This window comes from Elephas maximus, chromosome 13, assembly GCF_024166365.1.
Source record: "Elephas maximus indicus isolate mEleMax1 chromosome 13, mEleMax1 primary haplotype, whole genome shotgun sequence".
NCBI lineage: Eukaryota > Metazoa > Chordata > Mammalia > Proboscidea > Elephantidae > Elephas > Elephas maximus.
Window position 1 is genome coordinate 105,506,957 of NC_064831.1, and position 20,583 is coordinate 105,527,539.

The 20,583-nt window shown below is 51.8% G+C and overlaps 1 protein-coding gene across 2 annotated transcripts in view; it reads left to right on the forward strand.

The window, feature by feature from the left end:
- The first annotated feature begins 4,603 nt into the window (after nt 1–4,603).
- NIPA1 (NIPA magnesium transporter 1) overlaps nt 4,604–20,583 on the forward strand; it is a 99,935-nt gene continuing 83,955 nt past the window's right edge. The window contains exon 1 of one of the 2 annotated variants that reach the window (XM_049906047.1): nt 4,604–4,768. In XM_049906047.1, coding sequence (XP_049762004.1) covers nt 4,609–4,768 — 160 coding nt within the window. In that variant the 5' untranslated portion in view covers nt 4,604–4,608. The remainder of the gene's footprint in view (nt 4,769–20,583) is intronic. The other variant, XM_049906048.1, reaches the window with a different exon arrangement.

Below are 20,583 nucleotides of genomic sequence, written 5' to 3' on the forward strand. Positions count from 1 at the left end.
TAAGGCTGTTCCATCCAGGCACCGACTTCTCCTCTCCAGCTACGAAAGCCCTGGATGGCTTCTTCCAATGTAAGGCTGTTCCATCCAGGCACCGACTTCTCCTCTCCAGCTACGAAAGCCCTGGATGGCTTCTTCCAATGCAAGGCTGTTCCACCTGCATAGACAACCTGCTGCTCAGCGTAGCCACCTTCATCAGTTCTCTCAGCTGGATGTTCCCGATGACGTGATGCAGCTTCTCCCTCAGCACTTGCTGTTTCACCTCGCGCTTCCGTGTTACGACGACAGCTTCTTTCCTTAGCCCTCATGAACCAACCTCTCCTAGCCTCAGACTTTTCTTCCGCAGCTTCCTCACCTCGCTCAGCCTTCACAGAATTGAAGAGAGTGAGGGCCTTGCTCTGGTTTAGGCTTTGGCTTAAGGGAATGTTGTGGTTGGTTTGATACTCCACCCAGACCGCTAAAACTCTCTCCATATCAGCAATAAGGCTGTTTTACTTTCTTATCATTCGTGTGTTCACTGGAGTAGCACTTTTAATTTCCTTAAAAAGCTTTTTCTTTGCATTCACAACTTAGCTAACCGTTTTGCACAGGAGGCCTTGCTTTTGGCCTATCTAAGCTTCAGACGTGCCTTCTTCACAAAAGCTTAATCATTTCTAGCTTTTGATTTAAAGTGAGAGATGTGCGACTCTTCGTTTCACTTGCACAGTTAGATGCCATTGTAGGGTTATTAACTGGCCTAATTTGAATAGTGCTGTGTCTCAAGGAACAGGGAGACTCAAGGAGAGGGAGAGAGATGAGGGAAGAGCTGGTGGGTGGAGCAGTCAAAACACATAGAATAGTACCTTACATGGGCATGCTTCATGGCGCCCTACAGCAACTACAAGAGTAACGTCAAAAATCACTGATCACAAAAAAAAAAACCATAAAAGAGATAGTAGTGAAAAAGTGTGAACTATAGCAACAATTACCAAAATGTGACAGAGACAAGAAGTGAGCACATAGTATTAGAAAAATGAAACCTACAGACTTGCTCCAGGCAGGGTTACTACAAACCTTCAGTTTGTAAAAAAATGCAGTAACTGCAAAATGCAATAAAACGACGTGTGCTTCTATTAACTCTGAGGTCCTCCTCCCCGCCTACTTCTCATCCTGATGCGCACCTAAGGCCTCCTTTGCCTCCCCTCAGGCCTCCTCCCCCAGACCTTCTGTCCCCTTTTTTAGACCTCCACTGCCCTTACTTAATTCTTGCAGCCTCCTCACCTCCCCTTACTTTACTCACTCACTGCACCCCACCTGCACCTCCTCACCTGTCACTTGGTCTCTGCCTCCCCTAGCAACCTCCACACCCGAGCTTCCTACCTTGTTTAAAACGAAAACCCGGGGCTCTTAGGTTTAAAACCTCTGATTTCAGAAACCCAGCCGAGCCCCAGAGTGTGGAAGTCCACCTTTCCTTCCTTTTCTACATTTTATTTTCCAGTTTGTTGGTTAAAATCCGAGATAAGCTCCTGACTGCAAGAATCCGTGCTTCCGCTGGTGGTCCGCGACTCTGGGTCAGGGGCGTGGCTCCAGTCAATTCCGCACAGCCCCACTCCGTGGAGCCCCTCGTCTCCCTCGTCCCACCCCCGGTCCCCTGGAGCCCCTCGTCTGCCTCATCCCACCCCCGGTCCCGTGGATCCCCTCGTCTGCCTCGCCCCACCCCTGGTCCCCTGGAGCCCCTCGTCTCCCTCGCCCCACCCCCGGTCCCCTGGAGCCCCTCGTCTCCCTCGCCCCACCCCCGGTCCCCTGGAGCCCCTCGTCTGCCTCGTCCCACCCCCGGTCCCGTGGAGCCCCTCGTCTGCCTCGTCCCACCCCCGGTCCCGTGGAGCCCCTCGTCTCCCTCGTCCCACCCCCGGTCCCGTGGAGCCCCTCGTCTGCCTCGTCCCACCCCCGGTCCCCTGGAGCCCCTCGTCTGCCTCGTCCCACCCCCGATCCCGTGGAGCCCCTCGTCTGCCTCGCCCCACCCCCGGTCCCCTGGAACCCCGAGTCTCCCTCGCCCCACCCCCGGTCCCCTGGAACCCCGAGTCTCCCTCGCCCCACCCCCGGTCCCCTGGAACCCCGAGTCTCCCTCGCCCCACCCCCGGTCCCCTGGAGCCCCTCGTCTCCCTCGCCCCACCCCCGGTCCCCTGGAGCCCCGAGTCTCCCTCGTCCCACCCCCGGTCCCCTGGAGCCCCTCGTCTGCCTCGTCCCACCCCCGATCCCGTGGAGCCCCTCGTCTGCCTCGCCCCACCCCCGGTCCCCTGGAACCCCGAGTCTCCCTCGCCCCACCCCCGGTCCCCTGGAACCCCGAGTCTCCCTCGCCCCACCCCCGGTCCCCTGGAACCCCGAGTCTCCCTCGCCCCACCCCCGGTCCCCTGGAGCCCCTCGTCTCCCTCGTCCCACCCCCGGTCCCCTGGAGCCCCTCGTCTCCCTCGTCCCACCCCCGGTCCCCTGGAGCCCCTCGTCTCCCTCGTCCCACCCCCGGTCCCCTGGAACCCCGAGTCTCCCTCGCCCCACCCCCGGTCCCCTGGAACCCCGAGTCTCCCTCGCCCCACCCCCGGTCCCCTGGAACCCCGAGTCTCCCTCGCCCCACCCCCGGTCCCCTGGAACCCCGAGTCTCCCTCGCCCCACCCCCGGTCCCCTGGAGCCCCTCGTCTCCCTCGTCCCACCCCCGGTCCCCTGGAGCCCCTCGTCTCCCTCGTCCCACCCCCGGTCCCCTGGAGCCCCTCGTCTCCCTCGTCCCACCCCCGGTCCCCTGGAACCCCGAGTCTCCCTCGCCCCACCCCCGGTCCCCTGGAGCCCCTCGTCTCCCTCGCCCCACCCCCGGTCCCCTGGAGCCCCTCGTCTCCCTCGTCCCACCCCCGGTCCCCTGGAGCCCCTCGTCTCCCTCGTCCCACCCCCGGTCCCCTGGAACCCCGAGTCTCCCTCGCCCCACCCCCGGTCCCCTGGAACCCCGAGTCTCCCTCGCCCCACCCCCGGTCCCCTGGAGCCCCTCGTCTCCCTCGCCCCACCCCCGGTCCCCTGGAGCCCCTCGTCTCCCTCGTCCCACCCCCGGTCCCCTGGAGCCCCTCGTCTCCCTCGCCCCACCCCCGGTCCCCTGGAGCCCCTCGTCTCCCTCGCCCCACCCCCGGTCCCCTGGAGCCCCTCGTCTCCCTCGTCCCACCCCCGGTCCCCTGGAGCCCCTCGTCTCCCTCGTCCCACCCCCGGTCCCTTGGAGCCCCGTCCTCTCCCTCGTCCCACCCCGGTCCCGTGGAGCCCCGAGTCTTCCTCGCCCCACCCCCGGTCCCGTGGAGCCCCTCGTCTCCCTCGCCCCACCCCCGGTCCCCTGGAGCCCCGAGTCTCCCTCGTCCCACCCCCGGTCCCCTGGAGCCCCTCGTCTCCCTCGTCCCACCCCCGGTCCCCTGGAGCCCCTCGTCTCCCTCGTCCCACCCCCGGTCCCCTGGAGCCCCTCGTCTGCCTCGTCCCACCCCCGATCCCGTGGAGCCCCTCGTCTCCCTCGTCCCACCCCCGGTCCCCTGGAGCCCCTCGTCTCCCTCGTCCCACCCCCGGTCCCCTGGAGCCCCTCCTCTGCCTCGTCCCACCCCCGATCCCGTGGAGCCCCTCGTCTCCCTCGTCCCACCCCCGGTCCCCTGGAGCCCCTCGTCTCCCTCGTCCCACCCCCGGTCCCCTGGAGCCCCTCGTCTCCCTCGCCCCACCCCCGGTCCCCTGGAGCCCCTCGTCTCCCTCGTCCCACCCCCGGTCCCCTGGAGCCCCTCGTCTCCCTCGCCCCACCCCCGGTCCCCTGGAGCCCCTCGTCTCCCTCGCCCCACCCCCGGTCCCCTGGAGCCCCTCGTCTCCCTCGCCCCACCCCCGGTCCCCTGGAGCCCCTCGTCTCCCTCGTCCCACCCCCGGTCCCCTGGAGCCCCTCGTCTGCCTCGTCCCACCCCCGATCCCGTGGAGCCCCGAGTCTCCCTCGTCCCACCCCCGGTCCCCTGGAGCCCCTCGTCTCCCTCGTCCCACCCCCGGTCCCCTGGAACCCCGAGTCTCCCTCGCCCCACCCCCGGTCCCGTGGAGCCCCTCGTCTCCCTCGTCCCACCCCCGGTCCCCTGGAGCCCCTCGTCTGCCTCGTCCCACCCCCGATCCCGTGGAGCCCCGAGTCTCCCTCGTCCCACCCCCGGTCCCCTGGAGCCCCTCGTCTCCCTCGTCCCACCCCCGGTCCCCTGGAACCCCGAGTCTACCTCGTCCCACCCCCGGGGCCGAGTCTCCCTCGTCCCACCCCCGGTCCCCTGGAGCCCCTCGTCTCCCTCGTCCCACCCCTCGTCCCGTGGAGCCCCCAGTCTCCCTCGTCTCCCTCGTCCCACCCCCGGTCCCCTGGAACCCCGAGTCTCCCTCGCCCCACCCCCGGTCCCGTGGAGCCCCCAGTCTCCCCAAGCGTTTTGCCCAGCAGCGCCCCCGTCTCCCCGCCCCTCAGCCCTGGCTCCCTGGCTCCCCAGCCCCACTTCCCCTTCCCCCAGCTCCTCCGCTCCGGCTGCCCCTCCACCCTCTCCATCCCCGCCCGAGAGCCGCGGGCGCGCAGGCGTAGGCGCAGGCGCGGCGGGCGCGGCGGGCGCGGGCGAGATGGGGGCTGCGGCGACGGCAGCGGCGGCCGGGGAGGGGGCGCGCAGCCCGAGCACGGCCGCCGTCTCGCTCGGCCTGGGCGTGGCCGTCGTGTCGAGCTTGGTGAACGGGTCCACGTTCGTGCTGCAGAAGAAGGGCATCGTGCGCGCCAAGCGGCGAGGTAGGGCCGGCCGGCGGCGGCCCGCGCTCCACCCCCGGGCTGTGCGCGCAGCCGGGTCCGGGGGGCGGCCGCAGGGGCCCGGGCTCTGTTGGGGCGGAGGGGGCCTGGCGCCCGGGGTTCTCCCCAGAGCAGGTGCGCGTCCGGACGGGGGAGGCAGCGCCGCAGGGCCTGGTCGGAGCGCGGGTCCTCGGGTCACAGGGCCGCGCGCTCCCCACGCCTTTCCAGGGTTACACGGACCGCTTGGGTACAGTGTGTAAAAAAAAGAGAAGAACACATACACACAACAGAAGATGTGTTTAAGTTACAAGGTATGGTAGGGCCGCCGAGCTTCGCCCTCCCCGGTGGGAATAGGACCGAGCGGCCTGGGTTGCGCGCTAAGGCAGCGGGTGACAGGATGCGGCGTCATTGGTCCGGACAGCACCTTGGAAAAGTCTCTGCTGTGACCCCACATCTTCCCCTTCAGGCAGCTCCAGAAGTGGCCCAGAGATCACTGGGTGCGCTCCGCGCAGTGGTAGCTGCGTCTCCTGCCGCCCTTTTTCTCCCTTCCCAGCGGCCAGGGAGGCCTTGTTTAATTTTACAGGATTTCTCCAGTTGTCCACAGTTAGACCCTTAGTTCCCAGACCCTCCCAGCCCCTCTGCAGCCAAGCGACCGGGGCCTTTGGGTCCAGACTCTTGAGCTTCCCTGTCACACGCACGCACCCACTGCTAGGGAAATCTTCCTGTTTCCGAAATGGTGGTAGCATATTGCATGCCCAGAGGACTGATGGGTTTCCTGCCTTTGCTGTGCTCAGGGCCTGGAGTGCACTTTGGAATTCAAGGCCTGCTGATGCCCGGCACCTGGGAGTGGCCGCACCACCCCAGAACCTGAGAATAGAGCAGTGGGCAGTCCAGGCCAGGTCGGTGCCTAGGATGCAAAATTTAAGGAGAATAGAGCAGGAGGCCTGTTTTTCCCGTGTCTTCTGTTTCTGGTGTCTTTGATTGAGCCTTCTCTAGTTTAGATTTGAGCCATTTGAATACAACTGATCTTCAGTTTGAACAAAACTCAAGCCAGATTGAAAACAAAAAGTGGGCCCTCTAATATTCCCCTGGGAACCCTGGAGGCATAGAGGTTAAGAGTTGGGCTGCTAACCAAAAGGTCAGCAGTTCACATCCACCAGGTGCTCCTTGGAAACTCTATGGGGCAGTTCAACTCCATCCTGTAGGGTTGCTATGAGTCAGAATCAACTCGACAACAGCAGGTTTGGTTTTTTTTTTTCTTTTTTTTTTTGGCTTAATACTCCCCTGGGTCAATGACACTACACCTGAATGATGTGGAAAGAGAGACATAGCACTTTTCCTGTGCCAGCGTCACTGTATGCCGAGAGTCCTGGGACAGTTTACTGAACTGATAATGCATGCTTTTAACCTGAAAAGTTTATTAGTTGTATTATCTCAGGAATTAAGAGCTCTCTGGGGAGGGGCATAACTGCAAGGTTAAGGGTTGTAAGAGGAAGTAAATTCTTTGAATAGCTGCTCAGGTTCTAGAACACAGTTGAAGCATTCTTGGAATGCCCTGAATCCTGAGCCAGAAGTGCCGTCACCAAAGAGACAAGGCCTGACAATTATGAGTGAAAATATAAAATCATGGGTATTTGCTAAAAGAATTTACCATTACAACGTTTTACATAAAATCTAAATAAAATCAAGTGTGACTTCCCAAGGATGTAGATGTGTCTCTAAGTTAAGAAGCAGACATCTGGGCAGTGACAGTTTACTCAGGAAATGCCTGTGGCTTTGACAATCAGAGGCCAGTGAGTTGTTTGCTGTGACTCAAAAATAAACGCTCTTGTGCCCTTGAGGTGATGGATGAGAATGGCACTGGAGTCTTCCTCACAATAACCCATAACCTCATCATGAGACAAACCTAAATTGAGGGACGTTCTACAAAACTGACCGGTACTCTGCAGAATTGTCAACGTCACCCAAGACAAGGAAAGTTCGAGAAACTGTCACAGCCCAGAGAAGCCTAAGGAGACATGATGACTAAATGTCATATCGTATCCTAGATGGGGTACTGGAACAGAATAGGGGAAAAATAAGGAAGTCTAACTACACTTAGTTAATTAAAAAATGTATTGAGTGAAACAAAATATGTTGTTTCAGTTCAACTTGTATTCAAGGGAATTGGTGAATAAGAAAATAAAACATGGATCTTCCTTAAAAAAACGACTGGATGACTGATGCTGTTATTTACATCTTCATTCTATGTCTTTAACTTAATACAATTGAAAATGTGATATTCATTAATTTGGTACTTAACAAATTTCTGCCCACTGCCACTGATTCAAGCTAGCTTTGTTATTTATGGTGGTGAAAGACAGACATAGAGTCTTGTTTTGGTAAATTTAGTTTTGATTTGTTCAACAAAATATTTACAAAATTTTTGTTATGTGCCAGGCATGGTTCTAGGTATTGAGGATACTGCAATTTTCAAATATACACCTCATAAAATCTTTTTTTTATGTCTGCTAACAAGAGGCAGATTTGGCAATCATTAAATGACTAAATATGAGGAGGAAGGAAAAGGGGGCAGATAGTCCGCAAACTGGGAGTCAGATGCCTGTGTTCAGGGAGAGCTGACCGTTTGTCAGGCTGTAAAAGACTGTGTCTCACTGAAGTGTAAACTTAAAATGAGTTTCCACACTGCAGCGTTTCCAGAGGGAGAGAGTCTCCACTTTAGGGAGCCGAGCTCTGATCACAGTCCTCCTAGAACCTTTGAGGACACAACATCCTCGTAAAAGACCTTCCTAACGAATCCATCCCACCGATTGTTAACAACTGAATACAACTCTAGGATATGCCAGGAAGATGTCCTTTACCATATAGTTTCATGGTGTGATTGCTGGTTTTCTTGAAGTACTTTTGAACTACAGGGTCCGTGGGGAGTAGGCAAAGAGGTGTGGGTCCACTCATCACTTACATTATGTCTAGTTTTAGAGCCCAAATTTAAGGAGGGTTTAAATAAGAGAGACGAGGTAATTCTTAGGTTGGGAGGCATTTGTGGGAGCCTGTACAGTTACGGGCGCAGGTGCGGCAGCTGAAGAGGAGTGCGGGAGTCTGGGAGTGACTACAGGCCGGGGTGGGGGGACTGCAAGCAAGTCTTAGGACGGGCTTTTAGGAGACAGTCTCAGGAAAGTTGTGCTTCAATTTGCTAGAGTTTAAGAATTGGATAGTTTTATTAACTCCCTAGACCAGAATGAACCAGCTGATCTTTTTTTTTTTTTTTTTTAATTTTTGGTGAAAACATACATACCAAAATATTTGCCACAACAAAACTTCCACATTTACAACTCAATGACATTGGGTACATTTTCCATATTGTGACACCGTTATTGCTGTCCTCATCCAAAGCATTCCACCACCATTAACATAAACTCAGTGCCCCTCCAAACAAAAACTCCCCCTTTTCCTCTTACTCCCATGCCTGGTAACCATTAGTAGTCTTTGGTTTCATGTATTTGTTTATTTCATAAAAGTGAGATCTTACAGTGTCTTAGTCATCTAGTACCACTATAACAGAAACACCACAAGCAGGTGTCTTTAACAAACAAATTTATTCTCTCACAGTCCAGGAGCCTAGAAGTCTGAATTCATGGTGCCAGTTCCAGGGGAAGGCTTTGTCTCTCTTTCGGCTCTGGAGGAAACTCCTTGTCATTAATATTTGCCGGTTGAGGAGCTTCTCAGCACAGGGACCCTGGGTCCAAAGGACGTGTTACTCTCCTGGCTCTTATTTCTTGGTGGTATGAAGTCCCCTACCTCTCTGCTTGCCTTTCTCTTTTATATCTCAGAAGAGATTGACTTAAGACACAACCTAATCTTGTAGATTGAGCCTGGTTAACATAACTGCCACTAATCCCACCTCATTAACATCAGTGGTAGGATTTACAACACATAGGAAAATCACTTTGGATGACAAAATGGTGGACAGTTACACAATACTGGGAATCATGGACTAGCCAAGTTGACATATTTTGGGGGGACACAATTCAGTCTATAACATTCCACCCTTTGGCCTCCCAAAATTCATGTCCTTGCCACATGTAAAACACATTTACCCCATCATATAGCAGAAGTCTTAAATCAGCTCCAAGCCCAAAATCCAAAAAACTCCTCTTCATCTGTGAAATCTAGAGTACAAGTTATCTGCTTCCAAAATACAATGGTGGAACAGGCACAAGCTAGACATTTTCGTTACAGATGGGAGAAACTGCGGGGGGAAAGGGATAACAGGCACCAAACAAGTCAGCGTAACGCATTACATTAGCCCTCAAGGCTTGAAAATAATCCTCTGTTCTCTGATACCATTTACACAATGGCCCTATCCTTCAGACTCTGGACGTTGGCCACTCTTTCCAGATTCTGAGTGGTGGCTTCCTGGCCCTGGGCTTCAGCTCTGCCTTTCAGGCCCACTGGACTGGTAACTCTGCTCCCTCGCATTTGGGCGGCCTCATTCTCCTAGTCCATCTGAGTGGTGACCCTACCCCCGTGCCCTGGCAGGCTCTGTTCTTCTGCCCCTTGGGCATGGCAGCCTCTCACCCTCAGCTTTGGGTAGTGAGTCCAGCTCCAATCTGCTAGCAACTGTGGACGGTAGCCCCACAATCCAGAACGGAGTTGATGAAGATCTGACTCTTTGAAACCTAAGAGGCTGTGACCCCATGCTTTGAAGCCCAGAGGCCATATCTCTACCCTTTAAGACCCCTGAGGTTGTGGCCCTACCCTTTGAGACTGAGGCAGCTGTGTTTTCTGTGTTCCTTGTCTCTTCAGCTTCTGCTTCCTGGTTCCTTGGCTTCTCAGGCCCTTGGGCCTGTTTACCTGCATCCGTCCTGCTGGGGCAAGTGTTCCAAAGCTCTTTAGCTCTACTGATAAGTGCCTGGAGGCACCCCACCCCACCAGAAATCCTCCTGCGCAAAGGCACTCAGCTGTCTCGCTCCGTGGATCAGCTCTAGTGCTGCCTGGCAGGTCTCCTAGTGCTGCTGCTGCCGTTTCTCTGCTGCTGCTGTTTCTCTGCTTCTTGCCGTCTGCCCCGTCCCCAGTGTAACAGCTTTCCTTACTTCCTCCTGAGTCCTTGCCAGAATTGTCTTTGATGCCCATAATTCCACCAACAGTCCCTTCAGGCAATCTAGGCTTTTACTATTAGGCACTTTAAAATTATTCCAGCCTCTATTCATTCACAGTTTCAAAACCACTTCACATTTTAGTTATCAGAGCAGCACTCCACTCCTGGTACTAAACTCTGGCTCAGTCATCTAGTGCAGCTATAATAGAAATACCACAAGTGGATGGCTTTAACAAACAAATTTATTCTTTCACAGCTTAGGAGGCTGGAAGTTCGAATTCAGGGTGCCAGCTCCAGGGGAAGGATTTCTCTCTCTTCTGGCTCTGGGGGAAGGTCCTTGTCCTTAATCTACCTCGGTCGAGGAGCTTCTCAGTGCAGGGACCCTGGGTCCAAAGGATACCCTATTCTCTGGCTCTTGTTTCTTGGTGGTATGAAGTCACCCTGCCTGTTCACTTCTCTCTTTTACATTGCAAACGAGATTAAGACACAGCTTAATCTTGTAGATTGAGTCCTGCCTCATTAACATAACTGGTTTTAATCCCACCTCATTAACATCACAGAATTAGGATTTACAACACGTAGGAAAATCACACTGGGTGACAAAATAGTGAACAGTCCCACACAACTGGGAATCATGGGATGGCCAGTTTGACGTACATTTTGGGGGGACACAGTTCATGACATACGGTATTTGTCTTTTTGCAAGTGACGTATTTCGCTCAGCATGCTGTTCTCAAGGTTCATCCATGTTGCGGCCTACGTCAGAACTTCATGTCTCTTTACAGCTGCGTAATATTCCATTGTGTGCATAGACCACATTATGTTTATCTGTTGCTCTGTTGATGGACATTTCAGTTGTTTCCACCTTTTGGCTATTGTGAAAAGTGCTACAGTGAACGCTGGTGTACAGGTTTCTGTTTGTGATCCTCCCTTCACTTCTTCTGGGTGTAGACTTAGTATTGGGATTGCTGGGCCATATGGTAATTCTATGTTCAACTTTTTGAGGAACTGCCAAAATGTTTTCCCCAGTGGCTGCACCATTTTACATTCCCACCAGCAGTGGATGAGGGTTCCAGTTTCTCCACAACCTTGTCAACACTTAATTGATGTTTTTTTAATCATTGTCATTCTATTGGGGACGAAGTGATACGGCATTGTGGTTTTGATTTACATCTCCCTATAAGGTTCTATGGGTCAGAATTGACGTAACAGCAGACAACAGCAACAACGCCTAATGATGTTGAGCGTCTTTTTATGTACTTTTAGGCCATTTAATTATCGTTTTTGGTGAACTGTCTATTCAAGTCCCTTGTTCATTGGATTGAGGTGTTTATTTTTTATTGTAAAGTTGTAGAAGTTTAGTACAGATGTACCTCAGATATTATGGATTCAGTTCCAAACTATCACAATAAAGTGAACATTGCGATAAAGTAAGTCACACAATTTTTTTGGTTTCCCAGTGCATATGAAAGTTATGTTCACACCTTACTGTAGTCTGTTAAGTGTGCAATAGCATTATGTCTTTAAAAAAAAAAAACCCAATGTATATACCTTAATTAAAAAATACTTTATTGCTAGAAAATGCTAACCATCATCTGAACCCTCATCTGAACCCTCATCTGAGTCGGAATCTTTTTGCTGGTGGAGGGTCTTGCCTTAATGTTGATGGCTGCTGACTGATCAGGGTGGTGGTTGCTGAAGGTTGGGGTGGCTGTGGCAATTTCTTAAAATAACACAACAATGAAGTTTGCCCCATCGATTGACTCTTCTTTCATGAAAGGTTTTTCTTAGCATGCAATGCTGTTTGATATGATTTTACTCACAGTAGAACTTCTTCCAAAACTGGAGTCAATCCTGTCAAGTTGCCTCTGCTTTATCAACTAAGTTTATGTTGTTATGAGGTGTCACTGAGTCAATTCCAGCTCGTAGCTGCCCTGTGTACAACAGAATGAAAAACTGCCCAGTCCTGTGCCATCTTTACACTCGTTGTTAACACTTAAGCCTATTGTTGCAGCCACTGTGTCAGTCCATCTCATTGAGGATCGTCCTCTTTTTCGATGACCCTCTATTTTACCAAGCATGATGTCCTTCTCCAGGGACTGATCCTCCCTGACAACACGTCCAAAGCATGTGAGACATAGTCTCACCATCCTTGTTTCTAAGGAGCATTCTGGTTGAATTCTTCCAAGATGGATTTGTTTGTTCTTTTGGCAGTTCGTAAGACTAAGTTTAAAAAATGTTCTAAACCTTTTGTTGTCTTTTCAGCAATGTTTACAACTTCTTCCCTAGGAGGAGATTCCATCTCAAGAAACCAGTTTCTTTGCTCCTCTATAAGAAACAACTTCTCATCCGTTAACGTTTTATCATGAGATTGCAGCAAATTGAGTCATGTCTTCAGACTCCACTTCTAATTTTAGTTCTCTTACTATTTCATCATATTTGCACTTACTTCCTCCACTGAAGCCTTGAACTCCTCAAAGTCATCCATTAGGTTGTCATGGATTGAGTTGTGTCCCTCCAAAATATCTGTTAACTTAGCTGGGCCATGATTTCCACTGTTGTGTGATTGTTCACCATTTTATATGACTTTGCTATATGTTGTAAATCCTGTCACTATGATATAATAAGGTGGATTAGCAGCAGTTATATTGATGAGATCTAAGAGATTAGATAGTATCTTAAGCCAATCTTTTTTGAGATATAAAAGAGAGAAGTGAGCAGAGAGTTAGGGGAACCTCATACGACCAAGAAAGCAGTGCCGGGAGCAGAGCACGTCCTTTGGACTTGAGGTTCCTGCACTGAAATGCCCCCATACCAAGGGAGGACTGATGACAAGGACCTTCCTCCAGAGGTGACAGAGAGAGTCTTCCCCTGGAGCCAGCGCCCTGTATTCAGACTTCTAGCCTACTGGACTGTGAGAGAGTAAACTCTTGGTTAAAGCCATCCACTTGTGGGTTTTCTGGTATAGCAGCACTAGATGACTAAGACACGGGTTGGAATCATCTTCTTCCAAACTCCTGCCAATGTTAATATTTTGATCTCCTGTGACTCACTGATGTTCTTAATGGCATCTGGAATGGTGAATCCTTTCCAGAAGGTTTTCAATTTACTTTACCCAGATCCATCAGAAGAATCACTGTCTGTGGTAGCTGTAACTCTGCAAAATGTATTTCTTAAATAATAATACTTAAAAGCTGAAATTACTCCTTGATCCATGAACTGCAGAATGGATGTTGTGTTAGCAGGCATGAAAACAACATAAGAGCTCTTGGGTGACCAGGTACATTGTCAATGAGCAGTAATATTTTGAAAGGAATCTTTTTTTCTGAGCAGTAGGTCTCAACAGTGGGCTTAAAATATTCACTAAACCATGTTGTAAACAGAAACCCCTCTAACCAAAAAGTCAGCAGTTCGAATCCACCAGGTACTCCTTGGAAACCCTATGGAGCAGTTCTACTCTGTCCTATTGGGTCGCTATGAGTCAGAATTGACTCGATGGCAGCAGATTTTTTTGGGGGGGGGAGGGAAGGCTTATGTTGTAAACAGATGTGCCGTCATCCAGGCTTTCTTGTTCCATTTATGGAGCACAGACAGAGTAGATTTAGCATAATTCTTAAGGGCCCTAGGATTGTTGGAATAGTAAATAAGCATTGGCTTCGACGTAAAGTCACCAGCGGCTTTAGCACCTAACAAGAGAGTCAGCCTGTCCTTTGCAGCTTTGAGGCTAGGCACCGACTTCTCCTCTCCAGCTACGAAAGCCCTGGATGGCTTCTTCCAATGTAAGGCTGTTTCATCCAGGCACCGACTTCTCCTCTCCAGCTACGAAAGCCCTGGATGGCTTCTTCCAATGTAAGGCTGTTTCATCCAGGCACCGACTTCTCCTCTCCAGCTACGAAAGCCCTAGATGGCTTCTTCCAATGTAAGGCTGTTTCATCCAGGCACCGACTTCTCCTCTCCAGCTACGAAAGCCCTGGATGGCTTCTTCCAATGTAAGGCTGTTTCATCCAGGCACCGACTTCTCCTCTCCAGCTACGAAAGCCCTGGATGGCTTCTTCCAATGTAAGGCTGTTTCATCCAGGCACCGACTTCTCCTCTCCAGCTACGAAAGCCCTGGATGGCTTCTTCCAATGTAAGGCTGTTTCATCCAGGCACCGACTTCTCCTCTCCAGCTACGAAAGCCCTGGATGGCTTCTTCCAATGTAAGGCTGTTTCATCCAGGCACCGACTTCTCCTCTCCAGCTACGAAAGCCCTGGATGGCTTCTTCCAATGTAAGGCTGTTTCATCCAGGCACCGACTTCTCCTCTCCAGCTACGAAAGCCCTGGATGGCTTCTTCCAATGTAAGGCTGTTTCATCCAGGCACCGACTTCTCCTCTCCAGCTACGAAAGCCCTGGATGGCTTCTTCCAATGTAAGGCTGTTTCATCCAGGCACCGACTTCTCCTCTCCAGCTACGAAAGCCCTGGATGGCTTCTTCCAATGTAAGGCTGTTTCATCCAGGCACCGACTTCTCCTCTCCAGCTACGAAAGCCCTGGATGGCTTCTTCCAATGTAAGGCTGTTTCATCCAGGCACCGACTTCTCCTCTCCAGCTACGAAAGCCCTGGATGGCTTCTTCCAATGTAAGGCTGTTTCATCCAGGCACCGACTTCTCCTCTCCAGCTACGAAAGCCCTGGATGGCTTCTTCCAATGTAAGGCTGTTTCATCCAGGCACCGACTTCTCCTCTCCAGCTACGAAAGCCCTGGATGGCTTCTTCCAATGTAAGGCTGTTTCATCCAGGCACCGACTTCTCCTCTCCAGCTACGAAAGCCCTGGATGGCTTCTTCCAATGTAAGGCTGTTTCATCCAGGCACCGACTTCTCCTCTCCAGCTACGAAAGCCCTGGATGGCTTCTTCCAATGTAAGGCTGTTTCATCCAGGCACCGACTTCTCCTCTCCAGCTACGAAAGCCCTGGATGGCTTCTTCCAATGTAAGGCTGTTTCATCCAGGCACCGACTTCTCCTCTCCAGCTACGAAAGCCCTGGATGGCTTCTTCCAATGTAAGGCTGTTTCATCCAGGCACCGACTTCTCCTCTCCAGCTACGAAAGCCCTGGATGGCTTCTTCCAATGTAAGGCTGTTTCATCCAGGCACCGACTTCTCCTCTCCAGCTACGAAAGCCCTAGATGGCTTCTTCCAATGTAAGGCTGTTTCATCCAGGCACCGACTTCTCCTCTCCAGCTACGAAAGCCCTGGATGGCTTCTTCCAATGTAAGGCTGTTTCATCCAGGCACCGACTTCTCCTCTCCAGCTACGAAAGCCCTGGATGGCTTCTTCCAATGTAAGGCTGTTTCATCCAGGCACCGACTTCTCCTCTCCAGCTACGAAAGCCCTGGATGGCTTCTTCCAATGTAAGGCTGTTTCATCCAGGCACCGACTTCTCCTCTCCAGCTACGAAAGCCCTGGATGGCTTCTTCCAATGTAAGGCTGTTTCATCCAGGCACCGACTTCTCCTCTCCAGCTACGAAAGCCCTGGATGGCTTCTTCCAATGTAAGGCTGTTTCATCCAGGCACCGACTTCTCCTCTCCAGCTACGAAAGCCCTGGATGGCTTCTTCCAATGTAAGGCTGTTCCATCCAGGCACCGACTTCTCCTCTCCAGCTACGAAAGCCCTGGATGGCTTCTTCCAATGTAAGGCTGTTTCATCCAGGCACCGACTTCTCCTCTCCAGCTACGAAAGCCCTGGATGGCTTCTTCCAATGTAAGGCTGTTTCATCCAGGCACCGACTTCTCCTCTCCAGCTACGAAAGCCCTGGATGGCTTCTTCCAATGTAAGGCTGTTTCATCCAGGCACCGACTTCTCCTCTCCAGCTACGAAAGCCCTGGATGGCTTCTTCCAATGTAAGGCTGTTTCACCCAGGCACCGACTTCTCCTCTCCAGCTACGAAAGCCCTGGATGGCTTCTTCCAATGTAAGGCTGTTTCACCCAGGCACCGACTTCTCCTCTCCAGCTACGAAAGCCCTGGATGGCTTCTTCCAATGTAAGGCTGTTCCATCCAGGCACCGACTTCTCCTCTCCAGCTACGAAAGCCCTGGATGGCTTCTTCCAATGTAAGGCTGTTTCACCCAGGCACCGACTTCTCCTCTCCAGCTACGAAAGCCCTGGATGGCTTCTTCCAATGTAAGGCTGTTTCATCCAGGCACCGACTTCTCCTCTCCAGCTACGAAAGCCCTGGATGGCTTCTTCCAATGTAAGGCTGTTTCATCCAGGCACCGACTTCTCCTCTCCAGCTATGAAAGCCCTGGATGGCTTCTTCCAATGTAAGGCTGTTTCATCCAGGCACCGACTTCTCCTCTCCAGCTACGAAAGCCCTGGATGGCTTCTTCCAATGTAAGGCTGTTTCACCCAGGCACCGACTTCTCCTCTCCAGCTACGAAAGCCCTGGATGGCTTCTTCCAATGTAAGGCTGTTTCATCCAGGCACCGACTTCTCCTCTCCAGCTATGAAAGCCCTGGATGGCTTCTTCCAATGTAAGGCTGTTTCATCCAGGCACCGACTTCTCCTCTCCAGCTACGAAAGCCCTGGATGGCTTCTTCCAATGTAAGGCTGTTTCATCCAGGCACCGACTTCTCCTCTCCAGCTACGAAAGCCCTGGATGGCTTCTTCCAATGTAAGGCTGTTTCATCCAGGCACCGACTTCTCCTCTCCAGCTACGAAAGCCCTGGATGGCTTCTTCCAATGTAAGGCTGTTTCACCCAGGCACCGACTTCTCCTCTCCAGCTACGAAAGCCCTAGATGGCTTCTTCCAATGTAAGGCTGTTTCATCCAGGCACCGACTTCTCCTCTCCAGCTACGAAAGCCCTGGATGGCTTCTTCCAATGTAAGGCTGTTTCATCCAGGCACCGACTTCTCCTCTCCAGCTACGAAAGCCCTGGATGGCTTCTTCCAATGTAAGGCTGTTTCATCCAGGCACCGACTTCTCCTCTCCAGCTACGAAAGCCCTGGATGGCTTCTTCCAATGTAAGGCTGTTCCATCCAGGCACCGACTTCTCCTCTCCAGCTACGAAAGCCCTGGATGGCTTCTTCCAATGTAAGGCTGTTTCATCCAGGCACCGACTTCTCCTCTCCAGCTACGAAAGCCCTGGATGGCTTCTTCCAATGTAAGGCTGTTTCATCCAGGCACCGACTTCTCCTCTCCAGCTACGAAAGCCCTGGATGGCTTCTTCCAATGTAAGGCTGTTTCATCCAGGCACCGACTTCTCCTCTCCAGCTACGAAAGCCCTGGATGGCTTCTTCCAATGTAAGGCTGTTTCATCCAGGCACCGACTTCTCCTCTCCAGCTACGAAAGCCCTGGATGGCTTCTTCCAATGTAAGGCTGTTTCATCCAGGCACCGACTTCTCCTCTCCAGCTACGAAAGCCCTGGATGGCTTCTTCCAATGTAAGGCTGTTCCATCCAGGCACCGACTTCTCCTCTCCAGCTACGAAAGCCCTGGATGGCTTCTTCCAATGTAAGGCTGTTTCATCCAGGCACCGACTTCTCCTCTCCAGCTACGAAAGCCCTGGATGGCTTCTTCCAATGTAAGGCTGTTTCATCCAGGCACCGACTTCTCCTCTCCAGCTACGAAAGCCCTGGATGGCTTCTTCCAATGTAAGGCTGTTCCATCCAGGCACCGACTTCTCCTCTCCAGCTACGAAAGCCCTGGATGGCTTCTTCCAATGTAAGGCTGTTCCATCCAGGCACCGACTTCTCCTCTCCAGCTACGAAAGCCCTGGATGGCTTCTTCCAATGTAAGGCTGTTTCATCCAGGCACCGACTTCTCCTCTCCAGCTACGAAAGCCCTGGATGGCTTCTTCCAATGTAAGGCTGTTCCATCCAGGCACCGACTTCTCCTCTCCAGCTACGAAAGCCCTGGATGGCTTCTTCCAATGTAAGGCTGTTCCATCCAGGCACCGACTTCTCCTCTCCAGCTACGAAAGCCCTGGATGGCTTCTTCCAATGCAAGGCTGTTCCACCTGCATAGACAACCTGCTGCTCAGCGTAGCCACCTTCATCAGTTCTCTCAGCTGGATGTTCCCGATGACGTGATGCAGCTTCTCCCTCAGCACTTGCTGTTTCACCTCGCGCTTCCGTGTTACGACGACAGCTTCTTTCCTTAGCCCTCATGAACCAACCTCTCCTAGCCTCAGACTTTTCTTCCGCAGCTTCCTCACCTCGCTCAGCCTTCACAGAATTGAAGAGAGTGAGGGCCTTGCTCTGGTTTAGGCTTTGGCTTAAGGGAATGTTGTGGTTGGTTTGATACTCCACCCAGACCGCTAAAACTCTCTCCATATCAGCAATAAGGCTGTTTTACTTTCTTATCATTCGTGTGTTCACTGGAGTAGCACTTTTAATTTCCTTAAAAAGCTTTTTCTTTGCATTCACAACTTAGCTAACCGTTTTGCACAGGAGGCCTTGCTTTTGGCCTATCTAAGCTTCAGACGTGCCTTCTTCACAAAAGCTTAATCATTTCTAGCTTTTGATTTAAAGTGAGAGATGTGCGACTCTTCGTTTCACTTGCACAGTTAGATGCCATTGTAGGGTTATTAACTGGCCTAATTTGAATAGTGCTGTGTCTCAAGGATCAGGGAGACTCAAGGAGAGGGAGAGAGATGAGGGAAGAGCTGGTGGGTGGAGCAGTCAAAACACACACAACATTTATTGAGTTCACTGTCCTATAGTGCAATGAAGCGAAGCACAATAAAACGTTATTGGGCCCTTATCTGATATATGGGTTCCTGAAAATTTTCTCCTGATCTGTAGGTTGTGTTTTTGCTTTGTTGATAAAGTCCTTTGATGTACAAAAGTATTCCATTTTTATGAGGTCCCATCTATTTATTTTGTCTTTTGTTGCTTGGGTTTTTGTTATATTTGATAATCCATTGCTATCCACTGGCTCCCACTGCATCACCCCTACATTTTCTTCTAAGAATTTTATGGTTTTAGTTTTCACATTCGTGTCCCTTATACATTTTATCTTTGTAATTTCTTCTATTTGTTGTTGTTGTTGAGAATATACACAACAGAACATAACTAATTCAATGGTTTCTATATGTGCAATTTAGTGACATTGATTCCTTGATCCATTTTGAATTAGTTTTTGTGTATGGTATAAGACATGGATCCTGATTCATGAAGCAGCTGACCTTTAAAAATATCCTACTCAGATTTGATAGCCTCCTCCCTGAGAGGAATGCACCTTAGAGATGTGACTGTTAAGACACGTGGAAGGTAAGTCATTTGTCTCATGTTAATGGAAACTGAGATGCAAGCACCTCATTCTCTGGTCTCCCTGTCTGCCTGAGGACTCTGTGAGCTTCTGGCCTCTGGGAGGCATGCATGCTGTTCTCTGCCTTTCCTGCCATTTCTGCCCTTGACACGTGGGCACACAACTAGGTGCATGTAACCACACCTAGGGACAGACAGACATGCTGTCTTCTTCGCCTCTGCAATTCTTTGGGTCTTGGGTTAGTTTCTGCTGCTTGGAGGAAGCTCTAGACTGTGACAGGTGGGGTCAGTTGTCTCTCTGCCCAGCCCCCTCTTTTCCCCAGAACGTGTGAGGTAGTCGCCTGTTCACTTGTCTGTATTCCCTGTGGATCTTGCCTTTCCAAGGCTGTGTGGACACATGTCGCGTCCTCAGGGAGACGTGGGGTGGACACTAGCTGTGAACAACAGTGGTGTGTGTGGACACGTGTCGCGTCCTCAGGGAGACGTGGGGTGGACACTAGCTGTGAGCAGCAGTGGCGTGTGTGGACACGTGTTGCGTCCACAGGGAGACGTGGGGTAGACGCTAGCTGTGAGCAACAGTGGCGTGAGGAGGCAGAAACTGAACCTTATGTTTTATGAAAAGATTTCAGAGCTTTCTTCAAGTTACTTAGAGATGACCTTGTATACTCATGGCCCCTAGTAGGTAAGAGTCCGGAGCTGCTGCTAGATCTGAAAAGCTGTAACACTATCTTATTTTTAACTCTAAGAGAAGATCACTGATAAGGAATAGCTTGAGAATAGTGTGAAAGTTAGGAGGATTGGAGTGGCTCCACAGCCTGTACCTGGCTCCCTTGATACTATTTCCATAAAAGAAACGATGAAACCAAAAACAAACAAAAAAACCAAATCCGTTGCCATTGAGTCGAATACAATTCATAACAACCCCGTAGGGCGGAGTTGACCTGCCCCATGGGGTTTCCAAGGCTGTAATTATGGAAGCAGACTACCACATCTGTTTCCCGCAGGATGGCTGGTGGGTTTGAACCACCAGGCTTTCAGTTAGCAGCTGAGCGCTTAACCACTGTGCCACCAGAGCACCAGATAAAGGGGCTGCTATTTACAGAAGACCTCTGGTGTCCCAGATTCATGTGTCTATCTTGGTTCTGTGGGTTGACTGAGCTTAGCTGGGCGTTTCTTGCTTGGGGACTCAGGTGGTGGCAATCAGCTAGTGGCGAGGGCCGAATCGTCTGAGTGATGGCAGTGGCCTCACAGGGTGGCCTCTTCACTTACCTGTCTGGTTCCTGGTCTGGGATAGTTGACATAGCTGGGACTTGCTGAGCACCTCTCTCTCCCTCCTTTCCCTTCCCCCTCTCCCTGCCTCTCTCCTTTCCCTGCCCTTGTCTCTCCCTCTTGTTCCATGCAGCCTCCTTACACTTCGTTACCTTGGCCTTCCTTATAGCATGGTAATCTCAGAGAAGTTCAACTCACTTGTGGT